This window comes from Scardinius erythrophthalmus (genome assembly GCF_964197995.2).
Source record: "Scardinius erythrophthalmus genome assembly, chromosome: 1".
Taxonomy (NCBI): Eukaryota; Metazoa; Chordata; class Actinopteri; order Cypriniformes; family Leuciscidae; genus Scardinius; species Scardinius erythrophthalmus.
Genome location: NC_138221.1, coordinates 64745779 through 64762801, shown reverse-complemented (window position 1 = coordinate 64762801; position 17023 = coordinate 64745779). Strand labels below are relative to the sequence as shown.

Genomic DNA, 17023 nt, shown 5'->3' with positions numbered 1-17023 from the left:
GCTGTGCCAGTGTTGCCCAGAGCTGTACAATATTAATGAAGTCTGTGAGAGGCTCCTGTTACAGCATGTGCTTCTGCTGTATGTACTGTGCATACAGACACATCTGTCTGTGCTTCCTCATGTAATCTCTTGTATTCTACTCTACTCACCCTCAGTTTTAAAGGTGGGGATTTGAAATCAAACCAAACTTCTTCATTGCTCCGCCTCTAAAACTCATCCTCCAATCCTATCTGCCCTGCTCCGAGTCGGCCTCGACCCCCAATCTTGTTTTTGCTTGGAGGATATCGTGGCCTTAGAGGGTGTTGTTAGCTCTGTGAAGATCTGTTGAATGCAGAAACATGGTTTTATGACTCTCTTCTCAGGTGAATGTGGAGAGGAGGTTGTTCAGCTTCTGTTTTGGAGACCCTAATGCCAAGATGAACTGGGTGCATGTGGATAATTTGGTGACGGCTCATGTTTTAGCAGCAGAAGCACTCACTGCGGAGAAAGCCTTTGTGGCGGTATGTGTGGCATGATATTTTTATTGCGATCATTAGTATTGAACCCAGATTATGCATAATGTATTTGTTTATTTGTGTAATTTGTTTTTTAGAGTGGACAGGCCTACTTTATCAATGATGGGGAGTCTGTCAATGTCTTTGAATGGTTGACACCTCTGGTATGTAGCAATCAATTCAAGTACAGCCAAACCAAAATGTATTCAGACAGCTTCAACATTTCTCACATTATCAGTTTATTCACTACAATTTAGAAAATGGTAATAAAATAAAACAGTCGCATTAGCAATTAAAGAAAAAACACTTCAGCAAAACATGGTTAGTGTCTGAATAGTGTTTGTGTCATGTAACGCTATGTAGTAAGTCGCACAACGAGGGAGAATTTCAAAAGACAGTCTTTTAATAAATCCACAGGAGACAGGCAAATCCACACATTAACACAAGTTACACGTAGATGAGATCAGACAAAGGACTGAAAGACACAGGGAGTATATACACTAGAACTAATGAGATAAGTGATAAACAGGGCACAGGTGAGTGGCATTGCTAATTAGACAGACTGGGGAAAACTAGGTCACAGGGACTGAACCTAAAGTCAGAGCATACATGTTACAGTTTGGTCCCAAATTTGTATAAATGTTACTGGTAGTCACTGTATGAAGAATTTTTGGGTATAATATGTCACAGTTTACTTTATATTGCTATCCTCACTCACATAAATGAACTATAGTGTCAAAAATTACATCTGGTGTCTGAATAATTTTTAGTTTGACTGTATATTTAATAAACCCGTATATATTTGAACGATTTCTTTGTGTATTACAATACTATACCTTTATGTATTTCCAGTTTGAAAGACTGGGTTACGGACGGCCGCTGATTCACCTTCCTGTGTCTCTGGTCTACTCAGCAGGTGTGACATTAAAATTATTATTATCATTTTTTAATAAACTGTTGTTCAAATTCAACTATAAATCGTATTCTTTTTTTTTATCCCATTTTCGTGCCTAGAGCTTGAATTGAGAAATGAAGTGGTTAAATGAACTTTCTTGTCTTCTCCAGCAATTCTGATGGAGCGACTGCATGTGACTCTGAGGCCTATCCTGGAAATCCCATTGCTTCTGACCAGAAACGAGGTAAATCTTCATTACATTATGCAGTTTGCTCTGATCACTTTTTCCTACTAAAGTTGTTTTGATGCCATCTTGAGAGCAGTGGGACACTGCATTCTCCCTCCGCTATTATAGGTAATTAAACCCCATTAAACTCCAGAAACACACTCAGAGGAGCTGTAATCTATGTAACCATAGTAAGATAAACCAATAATAATATGCATACTGAATATCAAAGAAAATTATATCCAGATAGAGTTTTATAATTTAGACGATATAGCTTTCATTTACTGGCAGATGTACACTCACCGGCCACTTTATTAGGTACACCTGTTCAACTGCTCGTTAATGCAAATATCTAATCAGCCAATCACATGCAGCAACTCAGGGGCTGTTTACATGACATCATTTTCAACCAAAAACGTAAAACTTTTTATGCGTTTTGGCCATTCGATTACACGACAACAGCGCTTTGGGTGCCTGAAAAAGCGCACTTTTGAAAACGTGTTTGAAAGTGCACGTTTTTGAAAACGGTCTCCATGTAAACAACAAAAACGTGAATCTCTGAAGACGATGACGTTGTGTACATGCATATTTCGTGTTCAGTCTATAGTGTTTCATCGCCATCTAATGGCCTGGCAGCAGAATACAGTGTTTTTAGTCGTTTTCATGGATCCATTTGAATGGGGAGCGTTTTGACAATGTATGCGAAAATCTGTACGCGGAAAACTCAAAGGAAAAAATTATCCGTTTTAAGCATACCGTTGTCGTGTAAACGTACCCTCAATGCATTTAGGTATGTTGACATGGCCAAGACAATCTGCTAATGTTCAAACTGAGCATCAGAATGGGGGAAAGGGTGCGATAAGTGACTTTGAGCGTGGCATGGTTGTTGGTGCCAGATGGGCTGGACTGTCTGACGTTGCCTTGTCTGATGAGTCTCTATTTCTTTTGCAACATTCAGATGGTCGGGTCAGAATTTGGTGTAAACGGTGTGAAAGCATGGATCAATAATGCCTTGTATCAATGGTTGAGGCTGCTGGAGGTGTAATGGTGTGAGGGATATTTTCTTGGCACACTTTGGATCTCTATCAGTTGATCATTGTTTAAACACCACAGGCTAACTGAGTATTGTTGCTGATCATGTCCATCCCTTTATGACCAGTGCATCATATCCTGATGGCCCTTACAGCAGGATAACACACACGTCACAAATCTCAAATCATCTCAGACTGGTTTCTCGTTCATGACAGTGAGTCACTAAACTCCAGCGGCATCCACAGTCTCCAGATCTCAGTCCAGTAGAGCAGCTCTGGGAAGTGGAGGAACAGGAGATTCAGATCATGGAGGAGCAGCTGATAAATCTGCAGCAACTGTGTGAAGATTTCATGACAATATGGAGCAAAGTCTCTGAGGAATGTTTCCAGCAGCTGTTGAATCTGTGCCATGAGGAATTAAAGCAGTTTCTAAAAGCAAATGAGGGTCCGACCCGCTAGCAGGGTGTACCTAATAAAGTGGCCTGTGTGTGTGTGTGTGTGTGTGTGTGTGTGTGTGTGTGTGTGTGTGTGTGTGTGTGTGTGTGTGTGTGTGTGTGTGTGTGTCCATCAGCATATATTTCCTTTAACTCTCCTTAACATGCACAGCAGATCCGTTGACTTCAGCACTCAACATAATGAACTTCAACTCGATAATCCTTCAACTCTATAATCCTTCAACTCTATAATCTATCAACTCTATAATCACAGCAGATCCAGTCCTCCTGCACTCCACGTAATGAACTTCAACTCGATAATCAATCAACTCTATAATCTTTCTACTCTATAGAGTAGAAAGATTATAGAGTTGATTGATTATAGGGTTGAAGTTCATTATGTTGAGTGCAGGATTATAGAGTTGAAGTTCATTATGTTGAGTGCAGGAGTACTGGAGCTGCACTCAACATAATGAACTTCAACTCTATAATCCATTGATCTATAATTCTTCAACTCTATAATCACAGGAACTCCAGTCCTCCTGCACTCAAAATAATGAACTTCAACTCTACAATCCTTCAACTCTATAATCACAGCAGCTCCAGTCCTCCTGCACTCAAAATAATGAACTTCAACTCTATAATCCTTCAACTCTATAATCACAGCAGCTCCAGTACTCCTGCACTCAACATAATGAACTTCAACTCGATAATCCTTCAACTCTATAATCCTTCAACTCTATAATCTATCAACTCTATAATCACAGCAGATCCAGTCCTCCTGCACTCCACGTAATGAACTTCAACTCGATAATCAATCAACTCTATAATCTTTCTACTCTATAGAGTAGAAAGATTATAGAGTTGATTGATTATAGGGTTGAAGTTCATTATGTTGAGTGCAGGATTATAGAGTTGAAGTTCATTATGTTGAGTGCAGGAGTACTGGAGCTGATAGCAGCTCCAGTACTCCTGCACTCAACATAATGAACTTCAACTCTATAATCCTGCACTCAACATAATGAACTTCAACCCTATAATCCATTACTCTATAATTCTTCAACTCTATAATCAAAGCAGCACCAGTCCTCCTGCACTCAACATAATGAACTTCAACTCTATAATCCATTGATCTATAATTCTTCAACTCTATAATCACAGGAACTACAGTCCTCCTGCACTCAAAATAATGAACTTCAACTCTACAATCCTTCAACTCTATAATCACAGCAGCTCCAGTCCTCCTGCACTCAAAATAATGAACTTCAACTCTATAATCCTTCAACTCTATAATCACAGCAGCTCCAGTACTCCTGCACTCAACATAATGAACTTCAGCTCTATAATCCATCAACTCTATAATCACAGCAGCTCCAGTCCTCCTGCACTCAACATAATGAACTTCAACTCAATAATCCTTCAGCTCTATAATCCTTAAACTTTATAATAAAAGCAGCTCCAGTCCTCCTGCACTCAGCATAATGAACTTCAACTCTATAATCCTTCAACTCTATAATCAAAGCAGCTCCAGTCCTCCTGCACTCAACATAATGAACTTCAACTCTATAATCCTTCAACTCTATAATCACAGCAGCTCCAGTCCTCCTGCACTCAACATAATGAACTTCAACTCTATAATCCTTCAACTCTATAATTAAAGCAGCTCCAGTCCTCCTGCACTCAACATAATGAACTTCAGCTCTATAATCCTTCAACTCTATAATCACAGCAGCTCTAGTCCTCCTGCACTCAACATAATGAACTTCAACTCTATAATCCTTCAACTCTATAATCAAAGCAGCTCCAGTCCTCCTGCACTCAACATAATGAACTTCAACTCTATAATCCTTCAACTCTATAATCACAGCAGCTCTAGTCCTCCTGCACTCAACATAATGAACTTCAACTCTATAATCCTTCAACTCTATAATCAAAGCAGCTCCAGTCCTCCTGCACTCAACATAATGAACTTCAACTCTATAATCCTTCAACTCTATAATCAAAGCAGCTCCAGTCCTCCTGCACTCAACATAATGAACTTCAACTCTATAATCCTTCAACTCTATAATCACAGCAGCTCCAGTCCTCCTGCACTCAACATAATGAACTTCAACTCTATAATCCTTCAACTCGATAATCAATCAATAATCACAGCAGCTCCAGTCCTCCTGCACTCAACATAATGAACTTCAACTCTATAATCCTTCAACTCTATAATCCTTCAACTCTATAATCAAAGCAGCTCCAGCCCTCCTGCACTCAACATAATGAACTTCAACTCTATAATCCTTCAACTCGATAATCCTTCAACTCTATAATCAAAGCAGCTCCAGCCCTCCTGCACTCAACATAATGATCTTCAACTCTATAATCCTTCAACTCGATAATCCTTCAACTCTATAATCAAAGCAGCTGCAGTCCTCCTGCACTCAACATAATGAACTTCAACTCTAAAATCCTTCAACTCTATAATCAATAATCACAGCAGATCCAGTCCTCCTGCACTCAACATAATGAACTTCAACTCAATAATCCTTCAACTCTATAATCCTTCAACTCTATAATCAAAGCAGCTCCAGTACTCCTGCACTCAACATAATGAACTTCAACTCTATAATCCTTCAACTCGATAATCAATCAATAATCACAGCAGATCCATCAGATCTTCTTACATCACACGAGCAGGCATCTGTAACCATAAAGTCTGCACGTGCTGTTTAAGTGTCTCAGTGGATTCTGGGATGGTAGTAAATCATGATGAGCCAGTTGGCCTGAAGTCTGAGGAAGAACGGGTGTCTTTAGGTGTGGACTGGTGCTGAGACATGCATTAGTCATGAGAAACACAAGCCACGGCCTGACGGGTGATTCTGCTCAGGTGGAGGCAGGTTTGATGATTGCTTTGTGAATAAAACATGAGGCACCAGCTCCTTGCTGGAGCTTTAGGTTTGAGATGGACAGGTGAAGGAAAGACACACACACACACACACACACACACACACACACACACACACACACACACAGACAAGAACCAGGAAATTAGTATATCAATCACATGATGGCGACCTCCATCCCAGCAGTTTCTGAGAAAAATCTTACTCTATATATTATTTATAGTGGTGTCAAAACTACTGAGACACATCTGGACACTTATGAATATGAATATATCTATTATTTTATCATTTGGAACTAAACAAGCCTCTGTTCAGTTTGATATTTTGTTACATTCGTAGTGTGGCTTATGTGTCCAAATACTTTTTGTGGCCAGCATACTATAGTTATATTAGTTGAATGTGTCATATATTACGGTTTATAAGGTTTGTTTGTAAGTGTACACTGTCCTCTGTCCACTAGATGGCACTAGTCTGTTTCATAGCATGATCTGATCACACAGTCCAACTCTAAATAATCCAAATGTGGGATTTTACATTCTGAGCTGAAAGTTTAAAGATATGATATCAGAAAAAAATGTCAGATCTACTGTCTACTAGCAGCTATTCCTGGGTTAGTAACAAGTTATTATTATGTTTCATCCTAATGTCTTATATATATTGACAATTCAATATTTGCACATAGAGGAAAACACTCATACACATTTTGCTCGTTCACTCACTTCTTCTGAACTGTTTTTATTACAACCGAGAACGTCAATTATAGAACACTACTGCGACCTAGTGGTCACCTTCATATAGCACAACATTAGCTACATATATAACATTTCCTTCCCACTAAGATAGAATGTGCCTTTAACACAAAATACATATTTTCTTTAAGCAAACTTAAATTATGCATTTTTCTTTTCTTTTTTTTTTTTTACATTAAAATAAAACACAGGAGTTATCTATTTCTGTATACTTGCATGTTGCAAACAATATGTATGTAACTCAGACTGTTCTACCACCTTCAGTGAACCCATCACTGTTACTCATCACGGAAACGTACTGGTGGTTTTCTGATTCTCTCAGGATAACGTTTCACAGTCTCTGTTGCCCGTGTTGATTCCGTAGGGGGTGGTTCAATGGACGGGTGTGTTTTTGATGATTCGGAAATCTCAGGAATTTGATTATCATTCTTTTCATGTGGAGGTGTATTAAGGTGCAGTGTAGTGCAACTATCACTACGAGGTAGTACCACCTGCGGGCTTACAGGACGGTTCACTTCAGTCTGCTGAGGCTCTGAATCTGGCCGCGTCAGCATCTGGTCCACATGGCGTTTCCAAACCCCTGGTGATCCCACCTTTACCTTGTATGACACCGGTCCTGTCTTTTCCATAACAACACCTGGTGCCCACTTTTCCTCCCCTTTTCTATAATCACGCACCAGGACTGGCTCCCCAACATCAAACTGTCTGGCCCTAGAGTGGCGTTGACGTCGTTGTTGTTGAGCATCCTGCGACCGGTGTACTGCTCCAGCAACACTGGGTTTCAGACAATCCAATCGAGAGCGCAGTCTGCGTCCGAGGAACAACATAGCTGGCGTTTCTTTCGTTGTTGCATGGGGGGTGTTTCGGTATGTCAGAAGAAACGCATCAAGTCTCTGACGCACACGTGCCGTGCCTTTGGACGCTTTTAAGGCATGCTTGAACGTCTGCACAAACCGTTCGGCCAAGCCATTGGTGGCAGGGTGGTATGGCGCTGAGCGGATGTGTTTGACTCCATTGGCCTTCAAAAATGCACTGAATTCTTCAGCACAGAATTGCGGTCCGTTGTCGCTCACAAGGATGTGTGGAACGCCATAGCGACTAAAAAGGCCTCTGAGCACTTGAATGGTCATACTGGCCGTGGTGCTATCCATAATATGCACCTCCGGCCACTTAGAATGTGCATCCACCACGACCAGGTACATATGTCCTTCAAATGGACCAGCGAAGTCCACATGTATCCTTTCCCATGGACTGGAGGGCCACATCCAAGGGTGTAGAGGTGCTAGCCCAGGCTCTTTTTGTACGTTCTGACAGGAGTGGCAAGATTTAGCTTTGAGCTCAACTTGAGAGTCTATGCCGGGCCACCAAACATAACTACGGGCCAAGCTCTTCATCCTCACTACACCTGGATGTGCGGAGTGAAGCTCTTCCAGGACTCGGGGGCGCAGTTTTGGTGGCACGACCACTCTCACACCCCACATGAGGCATCCCTGCTGTATTGTGAGATCAAGCTTACGCAGCAGGTAGGGTGACAGTTCTTCACCTGCACCCTTCGCAGCTGGAAACCGACCAGTTGAGACCATTTCTAAGACACGTGACAAAGTGGGATCAGACAAGGTGTCCCGTCTGATCTCGGTGCTACTGACTGGTAATGTGTCCAACTGAGATGTGTAGAATACCTCTACCGCTCCCAACTTCTCTTTATGAGTGTAGGAGAGTGGTAAACATGAAAGTCCATCGGCATTTCCGTGTAATGCACCTTTCTTGTATTGAATGGTGTAATCATGCGCTGACAAAAGGAGCGCCCAACGCTGCATTCGGGCTGCAGCCTTGACGGGGTTCCTTTCAATGGGCTCAGGATGGAGGTCAATGGACGATGGTCAGTGAGTAAGGTGAACTTATTACCATAGAGGTACTGGTGGAACTTGCGTACTCCAAAAACTATCGCTAGTGCCTCCTTCTCGATCTGAGCGTAGTTTTGTTCCGCCTTGCTGAGAGTTCGAGATGCATAGGCTATTGGTCTTTCCTCACCATCAGGCATGACGTGCGAGAGCACAGCTCCGACCCCATAAGGCGACGCATCACAAGCGAGGCGGAGGGGCAGCTTAGGATTGTAATGGGTCAATACTTCCTGCGATACCAGTAGTGCTTTAGATGTCTGGAACGCTGACTCACAGGCTGACGTCCACTGCCATTTCTTCCCTTTGTTTAGCAGTTCATTCAGTGGTTTCATGACAGTGGCTAAGTCGGGAATGAAACGTCCATAATAGTTTAGCATTCCAAGGAACGAACGTAGCTGACTGACATCGCCTGGTGCTGGTGCGTCCACAATAGCACGCACCTTCTCTGGTGACTTGTGGAGTCCAGCTGCGTCAATGATATGGCCCAAGTATTCCACAGACTCCTGGAAAAACAGACACTTCTCTGACTTGAGATGCAGGCCTTGTTCCTCTAGCCTGCCCAGAACTGCATCCAGAGTTTTTAGGTGAGTCTGTTCGTCAGGACCACTGATAAGGATGTCATCCAGGTAACAGTGCGTGAACGGCAGTCCGAGAAGCACTTGGTCCATTGCCTTCTGAAATAAGGCAGGTGACGAGGCTACTCCAAATGGTAACCGGTTAAAACGAAACAGCCCTTTTTGTGTTGAGATAGTCAGCAGCTCCCTAGACTTCTCTTCTACCTCCATCTGTAGATAGGCGTTTGATAAGTCTAGTTTACTAAAGCGTTGGCCTCCTGCTAGAGAAGCAAAAAGGTCCTCAATACGTGGAATTGGATACTTATCCACGCACAGAGCTGGGTTGAGAGTGACCTTGAAATCTCCACAAAGTCTCACAGTGCCATCCTTTTTGCTGACAGGCACCACGGGTGTGGCCCAGTCACTATGCTCCACTGGTGGGATCACCCCAAGCTCAGTCAGTCGTTTTAGTTCAGCCTCAACTCGAGGTCTCAGAGCATATGGCACATTACGAGGTGGACAGAATTTGGGTACACTGTTAGGTTTAATCGTCAATGTGGCCTTAATTCCCCTCATTGTGCCTAAATTTTCAGAGAAAACAGCTGAGTGTCTCTTTATCACCGCCTCCAAGTTGTCTTTCTCCCTTTTCTCAATTGCATGCACAGTCTTTAAGTCTTTCCAGTTCAGTTGAATCACTCTCAGCCACTCTCTACCAAACAGTGCGGGTGCATCCACTTTAACTACATACAATGGCAAGTCAGCACATTGCTTATTTAACCTTACTTGCACCTTAATGACCCCTTCTGGTGCCAAAGGCTCACCAGTGTATGTCTTGAGCATAACATCAGTAGGTTGCAGTGGCAGTTGACCCAGCGTGCTTTTGTACTGTTCCCAAGGAATCAACGACACAGCAGCCCCTGTATCCAATTCCATCTCCATTTTCTTTCCATTTACTACAGGCAGCACTGAGATTCGTGAATATTTCCCTTTTTGCGACATGGAAAACAGTCCCAACTCACAGTCAGTGTCAGATTTATTTTCCTCACTTTCATTTTCATCTCCTCTTGCCTCAACATGATAAATTCTCTTCTTTCTATCTTTTACATTGCGCTTAAATGCATTACCTTTCTGTTCAGGTTTTTCCACTTTCTGTTTCCATTCTCTGCCATGGCTGCTCTTGGCTTTGCTCTTACACATGTGCTTTGTGTGGCCTTTCCTCCCACACTGGTGACAATCACGCTCTTTGTACCAGCAGTCCTCATCAGTATGATTCATTTTCCCGCAACGGCGGCATTTTTGAGAAAACACTGCGTTCACTTTAAGCGAGCCACTTAACTGCTGCACGTCGCGCGCTGCCGTCTCTGCAGATACAGCGTAATCGACGGCTTTCTGAAATGTGAGATCTTTCTCTGTCAACAGGCGCTTCTGCACAGTTTCACTTTTAAGTCCACAAACAAATCTGTCCCTAAGTGCGTCTTCCAAGTAAGCACCAAACTCGCAATGTTCCGAAAGTTTTTTTAGTACCGCAACATACTGTGCAACTGTTTCCCCTTCCCCCTGATTTCTCTTGTGAAATCGGAATCTCTCCGCGATCACGAGCGGCTTTGGAGAAAAATGAGCCTGCAACGCTCTCACAATATCATCATAATCCATATCTCCAGGCTTGTCAGGAGCAACCAGACTTCTAAGTAGTCCATATGTTTTTGATCCAAGCACACTAAGCAGCACCGGCACTTTCTTTGTGTCACTGATCTCATTAGCCAAGATGTAATGTTCGAAACGTTCAATATACGTTGCCCATTGCTCACCGGTCTCCTCAAAGGGATCCATATGCCCGATTATTCCAGCCATGATGTGAGACCGACTCATCACTTCACTAGCTCACTAGCTAGATATTTTCAGCGTGGTTGTTCTTTATGTCCAAACTTGACAACACCCGGCTGTTCATTCACCGATGCCGTGAAAAGTCTTCAAGACTACACAACTCGTCGCCAATTTGTATTATGTTTCATCCTAATGTCTTATATATATTGACAATTCAATATTTGCACATAGAGGAAAACACTCATACACATTTTGCTCGTTCACTCACTTCTTCTGAACTGTTTTTATTACAACCGAGAACGTCAATTATAGAACACTACTGCGACCTAGTGGTCACCTTCATATAGCACAACATTAGCTACATATATAACAGTTATCTAATAAACTGATCTGACTAACTAGTGTGAACAACAGTACCCTGTAATGAAATATTATAGAAGTAGTAATTTGTGGAAATTATTTCTATGCATTCCCAGGTCTCTTATAATATGCTTTGATTCAATTAAATTCAAGTTTATTTGAATAGCACTTTTCACAATAATGTTTCAAAGAAACTTTACATCCTTGATTACAATTATAAGGATAATATTTGAAAGTTTCACACGTCGATACAAAGTTGCCTTCATCTGAAAACTTCCCAATTGGCTGAACAGTGTTTCAAGAGTGCTGACACTGAGACGTTTCACTGTTCAGTGTGTTTATACACTCACCAGCCACTGAAGACACATCTTTTGCCTTCAGAAGTGCCTTAATTCCTCATGGCACAGTTTCAACAGCTGCTGGAAACATTCCTCAGAGACTTTGCTCCATATTGTCATGAAATCTTCACACAGCTGCTCCTCCATGATCTGAATCTCCTGTTCCTCCACTTCCCAGAGCTGCTCTACTGGACTGAGATCTGGAGACTGTGGAGGCCGTTTGAGTTTAGTGACTCTCTGTCATGATCAAGAAACCAGTCTGAGATGATTTGAGCTTTGTGACGTGTGTGTTATCCTGCTGTAAGGGCCATCAGAAGATGATGATTTTCTCTTTTTCAGACCATTCTCTGTAAACCCTAGAGATAGTTGTGTGTGAAAATCTCAGTAGATCATCAGTTTCTGAAATACTCAGACCAGCCCGTCTGGCACCAACAACTAAGACACATTTAAAGTCACTTAAATCACCTTTATTCCTCATTCCGGTCCGGGGGCGGTCCGAAAACTAACTATATACAGTTTACCTCCCATATATATATATATATATATATATATATATATATATATATATATATATATATATATATATATATATATATATATACATATCTATACATACATTACATATAATAACTATACACATACACATATATACACATATGTGACCCTGGATGACAAAACCAGTCACAAGTCAAAATTATCGATTTTTACTTTTATGGCAAAAATCATTAGGATATTAAGTAAAGATCATGTTCCATGAAGATATTTTGTTTCTCTCAATGTTTAGATTTTGTTGCACCCTCAGATTCCAGATTTTCCAATAGCTGTATCTCGGCCAAATATCGTCCTATCCAAACAAACATATGTTTTCAGCTTTCAGATGATGTGTACCTCTCAATTTAAAAAAAATTGACCCATTTGACTCTTTTGTTTTTTTGTGGTCCAGGGTCACATATGTATGTATGTACATATATACCTAAATACACATACACACATATATACAAATTACAATTATGATACACATATTCACACACATTATTTACACATATAATACCTGCTCGAGAGCATGAGCTTTATAAGGTGCCCACACACACTCTTCAGACGGCTCCTGGTCTAGACAGCAGTGTGTGTTGGGTCAGGGGAACCGGCTCTGGCTCTCGGCCCACTGCAGATTTTCCGTGTCGATACCCAATCTGAAGACTGGTAAGGGGAGAGAGACCGCGGGGGCATTTCGTGGTGCCAGGAGAGCGCGCGGGTACACACACACTCAATGTAAAAGTAATGCCAGGTAAAAGGAGGTCATTAAAGCCATTAGTAAATGTGAAGCCCTCAGAATCTGATCTGTGAAGTCAAATCCAGAGCCCATCTCTCAGCGCCGTGTCCCGCTTCAGGACAATCTGACTGACACCTCTTAATCTACCTAAACTCTCATCATGCTTTAAACCAGTCCGCCAATGAGAAAAGCAGTCCCACCAACTCAAATAACAAACTTTTTTACCGAATAACGATTGCCACAAACAAGGCAAGGCAAGTTTATTTATATAGCACATTTCATACATAGCAATTCAAAATGCTTTACATGGAAAGGAACAAACTTTTTAACAAAACAAACTTTTTAAAATAGTACTTATTACTAAATACTATTTACAATTTTGCAAAAATATACTTAAGTGTGAACTGAATGTAACGTAATTGCAGATTATTTACAATAAAAAAAATTTTTGTTGTTTAAATTCATATTAAATGTAATTAGTTGAATTTAAGCGTTTTTTTGACTAACTTACGTAGGACTTAAGTACATCTTTATATGTAATTTCATAATTATTTCTATTGTCTTTGAAATTTGGTTAAAGTTACTGCTGAATGTACTGAAAAGCATTTTTGATAAACTAAAATATATTTTAATGCCATTTTCTTTTTATTGAAACGTGTGTCATGTATGTCTGTAAAAAAAAATTATGATCAATTAGTCATGTCAACATTACATTACTTTAACTCAACTTTCAACTTCAACTTTTTTTTATAAGTTATACAAGAGTCAACTCATTTAAATATAATTCCAGTCAGTTTAATGTCATTTAAGTTAAACATCCAAGTTGATATATATTAATATATATATATATATTTATGGTGTATTTAAATGTGATTAATGTAATTTCAAAAAATGTAATTTCACTGTAAAAATTATTGTTGGTTTAACTTAAAAAAGTAAGTAACCTGGTTGCCTTAAAATGTTAAATTCAATGAAATTAAATTCATTCACGAGAAATGAATCGCAGTTTCACTCTTTCTCAGCATGTGATTGGCTGTTCGCTACTGATGTCACACCTAAACTCAGGATCAAAGCCTGAGTTGACAGAGAATGTTGATATTCAGCGTCATGGTACCAACAAAGCCTGGTTGGATTGGTTTGGTTTTGTCAACTCGAAAGTTAGTTCAACTACCATCATGGTACAGGCCCCAGATCAGTATATCACCTCATCTCTGTCTGCTGTTAGCATGTTGACCTCTCCTGACCTCTGCATCCCTCTCAGGTCAGAAGCATTGCTGTCAGTCACACTTTTAAAATCGAGAAGGCCCAGCGAGAACTGGGCTTCGTTCCTGAGAAGTTCAGCCTGACGGACTCGGTGGACCAGTACCTGCGGAGCCGACCGGGACGTCCAGCCGCCTCGTTCCCCAACACATGGTTCCTGTTCCTGCTGCTCCTGCTGCTCCTGATCGGACTCTTCTCACTCCTGATCTGCTGGGAATAATGCTCACTCCTTAGAGAAATGAACTAGGGCTGGGTGATATAGAGAATTCAAAATTGCACTGTAAAAAAAATTCTGTTAAATTTACGGTAAAATAAAAAACTTGTCAGAAATTTACCTTAAGGTCATACGGTAGCAACATTTTAGGATTTACGTACTTAAGTTAAATTTACAGTAAAAAAAAAAATGTATTTCATTATCTGATATAATGCTAATTTACTGATTTGTTGAAATACTAGTATCTGTTTTCACTGTAGCATTTTTACATTCTTTTACCGTTAAAATGATGCAGCATTGTGAATATCGCATAAAAACTATCATCAAACTAGTTTAAATGTTTCTTTGTATCGTGACTTACATTGAGAGCATTAAAAAAGGTATTTTTCGTGAATCAGTTTAGTCACCAAGAAATCAGAATTGACAATCTTTGTTTTTTTTAAATGGAATATCGCAGTATTTATTATGCACATCATCATCATCATCATCATTTTTTGTTTAAATTCATGTTTCCTCATAATGTTTAATCAAAATAACTTCCCCTCCCTTTTGCAGCGCCATCTCTTCTCTTCACTCTCACATGAGATCATCCAATAGTAAACCACAACCATCCAACCATCCAATCAAATCCTCACGGACCAAATCAAGCCCCGCCCTACATTTGTTCTTGTTTTTTTTAGTTTGTTACAAATACTATACATTTGTTCTTGTTCCAGAAGCTGTTTCACTCAGATTTACGTCACAGGGAAGAAAAGACTAGCGCAACTTTAGTTTTATTTTCAAATTTGCACCATTACTTAAAAAAAGAGATGCATAATTACTTCTGTTTACTACTGCAAATTGTTATATTGGTGCATATAAGTTAAACTTATGAAATATAATTTAAAAGCAGTGTGGAAAACATGCACTGATTATTTTAAACTAAATGTTAACTGTATTTTACTTACTGTGTTAAATATTTTTAATCTAATAGGCTACTACACTGGCTGCTTGCTTCTGATTATGTCGAGATTTCTGTTGTCAAATGCCTGAAGAATATTGATTTTTATTTATTTATTTATTTTTAGCTATATTGCTCAGCCCTAATTTGAACCTGCCACCTTTTTTTTTTTTTTTTTTTTTTTTTTTTTTTTTAGCTCAGATCAAATCCAATCTTTATCCTACATCACTTTAGAAACAAATATCACTGTGTTGTTGTAAATTGGATATGATCTATATTTATAGATTTGAGGGGTGTGATTCAGGGTTTGTGTAAAATTGAGATATAACCTGCAGAGCAGCTTGGGAACTATATCACTCTTTGACTGTGACTAGGAGATACAAATTGCGAGTAAGTGTTTTAAAATGATGCTAGTTAGTATTTAGACAAGAATTAATGTATTTATTTATTTATTAATTTTTAAATATAATATTATTAAGTCTGCAGCCTATTCTCATTATTTTGGAATAGGCAAGAAAGTCTTGTTGTGATCTTGGCAGACAGCAATTCTTTGATTGCGATGTTGAAACGTTATATCACTGAGTTTATTTTACACCTAATGGATTTGCTCATGGTCTTCCAGAGAACGAAGTGTATTAATAGTTGCACTTCCTAAATGTAGTAAACAAAATGAATGTGTTTTTATTTCAGCATACACTATATCTTTATATACATTCATATTCACCCTTAAGAACATATGCACAGTTACAGTATATTTTGTTCAGATGACGCAGGTTAAAGGCGTTTTGTCTCTACCTCAGCAAAGCAGTTCAAATAAGGTGAATAAACACATTTTTGAAAGTAAAGTTTGAAAGAAATACACTTACTAAGACAGACAGACATAACAATGCTAGGTAGACAGACACACATACGCACACACATTGACACGTGATTCTTCGGTCATGTCATAACGTTGTTTAAAGATCTTCGTTTCTAGTAGCCTATGACTCGATGAACCCCATTATGAACTGTTATGGTGTGTGTCTGGGAATTTAAATTTTTTGCATTTTAGGCATTTATAAGCAATAAATGTATGCCATGCGTGGCATTCATGAATGCCAATGAAATGTTTTATATTCTGAAGCTGTGCTTGTAATGGTGAGTGTAGACTTATATAATCTTTTGATTTTGCTTTGTATATTTATTGGACAGTTCCACAGATGTTGTCTTTAGGACTTTGCACGTTGTTTTTCCATATGTTGTACGTCATGTAAACTACAACTGTGACATTAGACAAGTGTTAAGTGTTTTTTTAAAGAATAAACTGTGCTGTGAATCTTCTTGCTATTAAAATAATTGCATTATCTTATGATATCTAGAGGTTAACAAAAAGAAAAGCATCTCATTAATATTCCCAAATAGACCACAAATGGGCACCACAAGTTTTCACACGTTTAAGCCCTTATTTGGCTTTACATGCGAGAATTTATGTAGCTACACTGTGTAATTTTTTAAGTTGATTCTTAGTAAAAAACACTGTTCTTTCAAAATGATATGTGCTCATTAATGTGTAATTACTTCTACCAACTAATCAAGTCTTCTCGCAAGCGTAGAATCTGCCATTTAGAATACATACGTGCGAGTCGCTCGAATGGCAGCAGCC

At 39.6% G+C, this 17023-nt stretch overlaps 1 protein-coding gene across 1 annotated transcript in view; it reads left to right on the top strand.

The window, feature by feature from the left end:
* sdr42e2 (short chain dehydrogenase/reductase family 42E, member 2) overlaps positions 1 to 14833 on the top strand; it is a gene marked incomplete at its 5' end in the record, with an annotated part of 35100 nt that extends 20267 nt beyond the window's left edge. Inside the window, 5 exons of the mRNA XM_081375141.1 lie at positions 363 to 500; positions 593 to 658; positions 1347 to 1410; positions 1560 to 1633; positions 14229 to 14833. Coding sequence (XP_081231267.1) covers positions 363 to 500; positions 593 to 658; positions 1347 to 1410; positions 1560 to 1633; positions 14229 to 14447 — 561 coding nt within the window. The 3' untranslated portion in view covers positions 14448 to 14833. The remainder of the gene's footprint in view (positions 1 to 362; positions 501 to 592; positions 659 to 1346; positions 1411 to 1559; positions 1634 to 14228) is intronic.
* Between the last annotated feature and the right edge of the window lie 2190 nt (positions 14834 to 17023).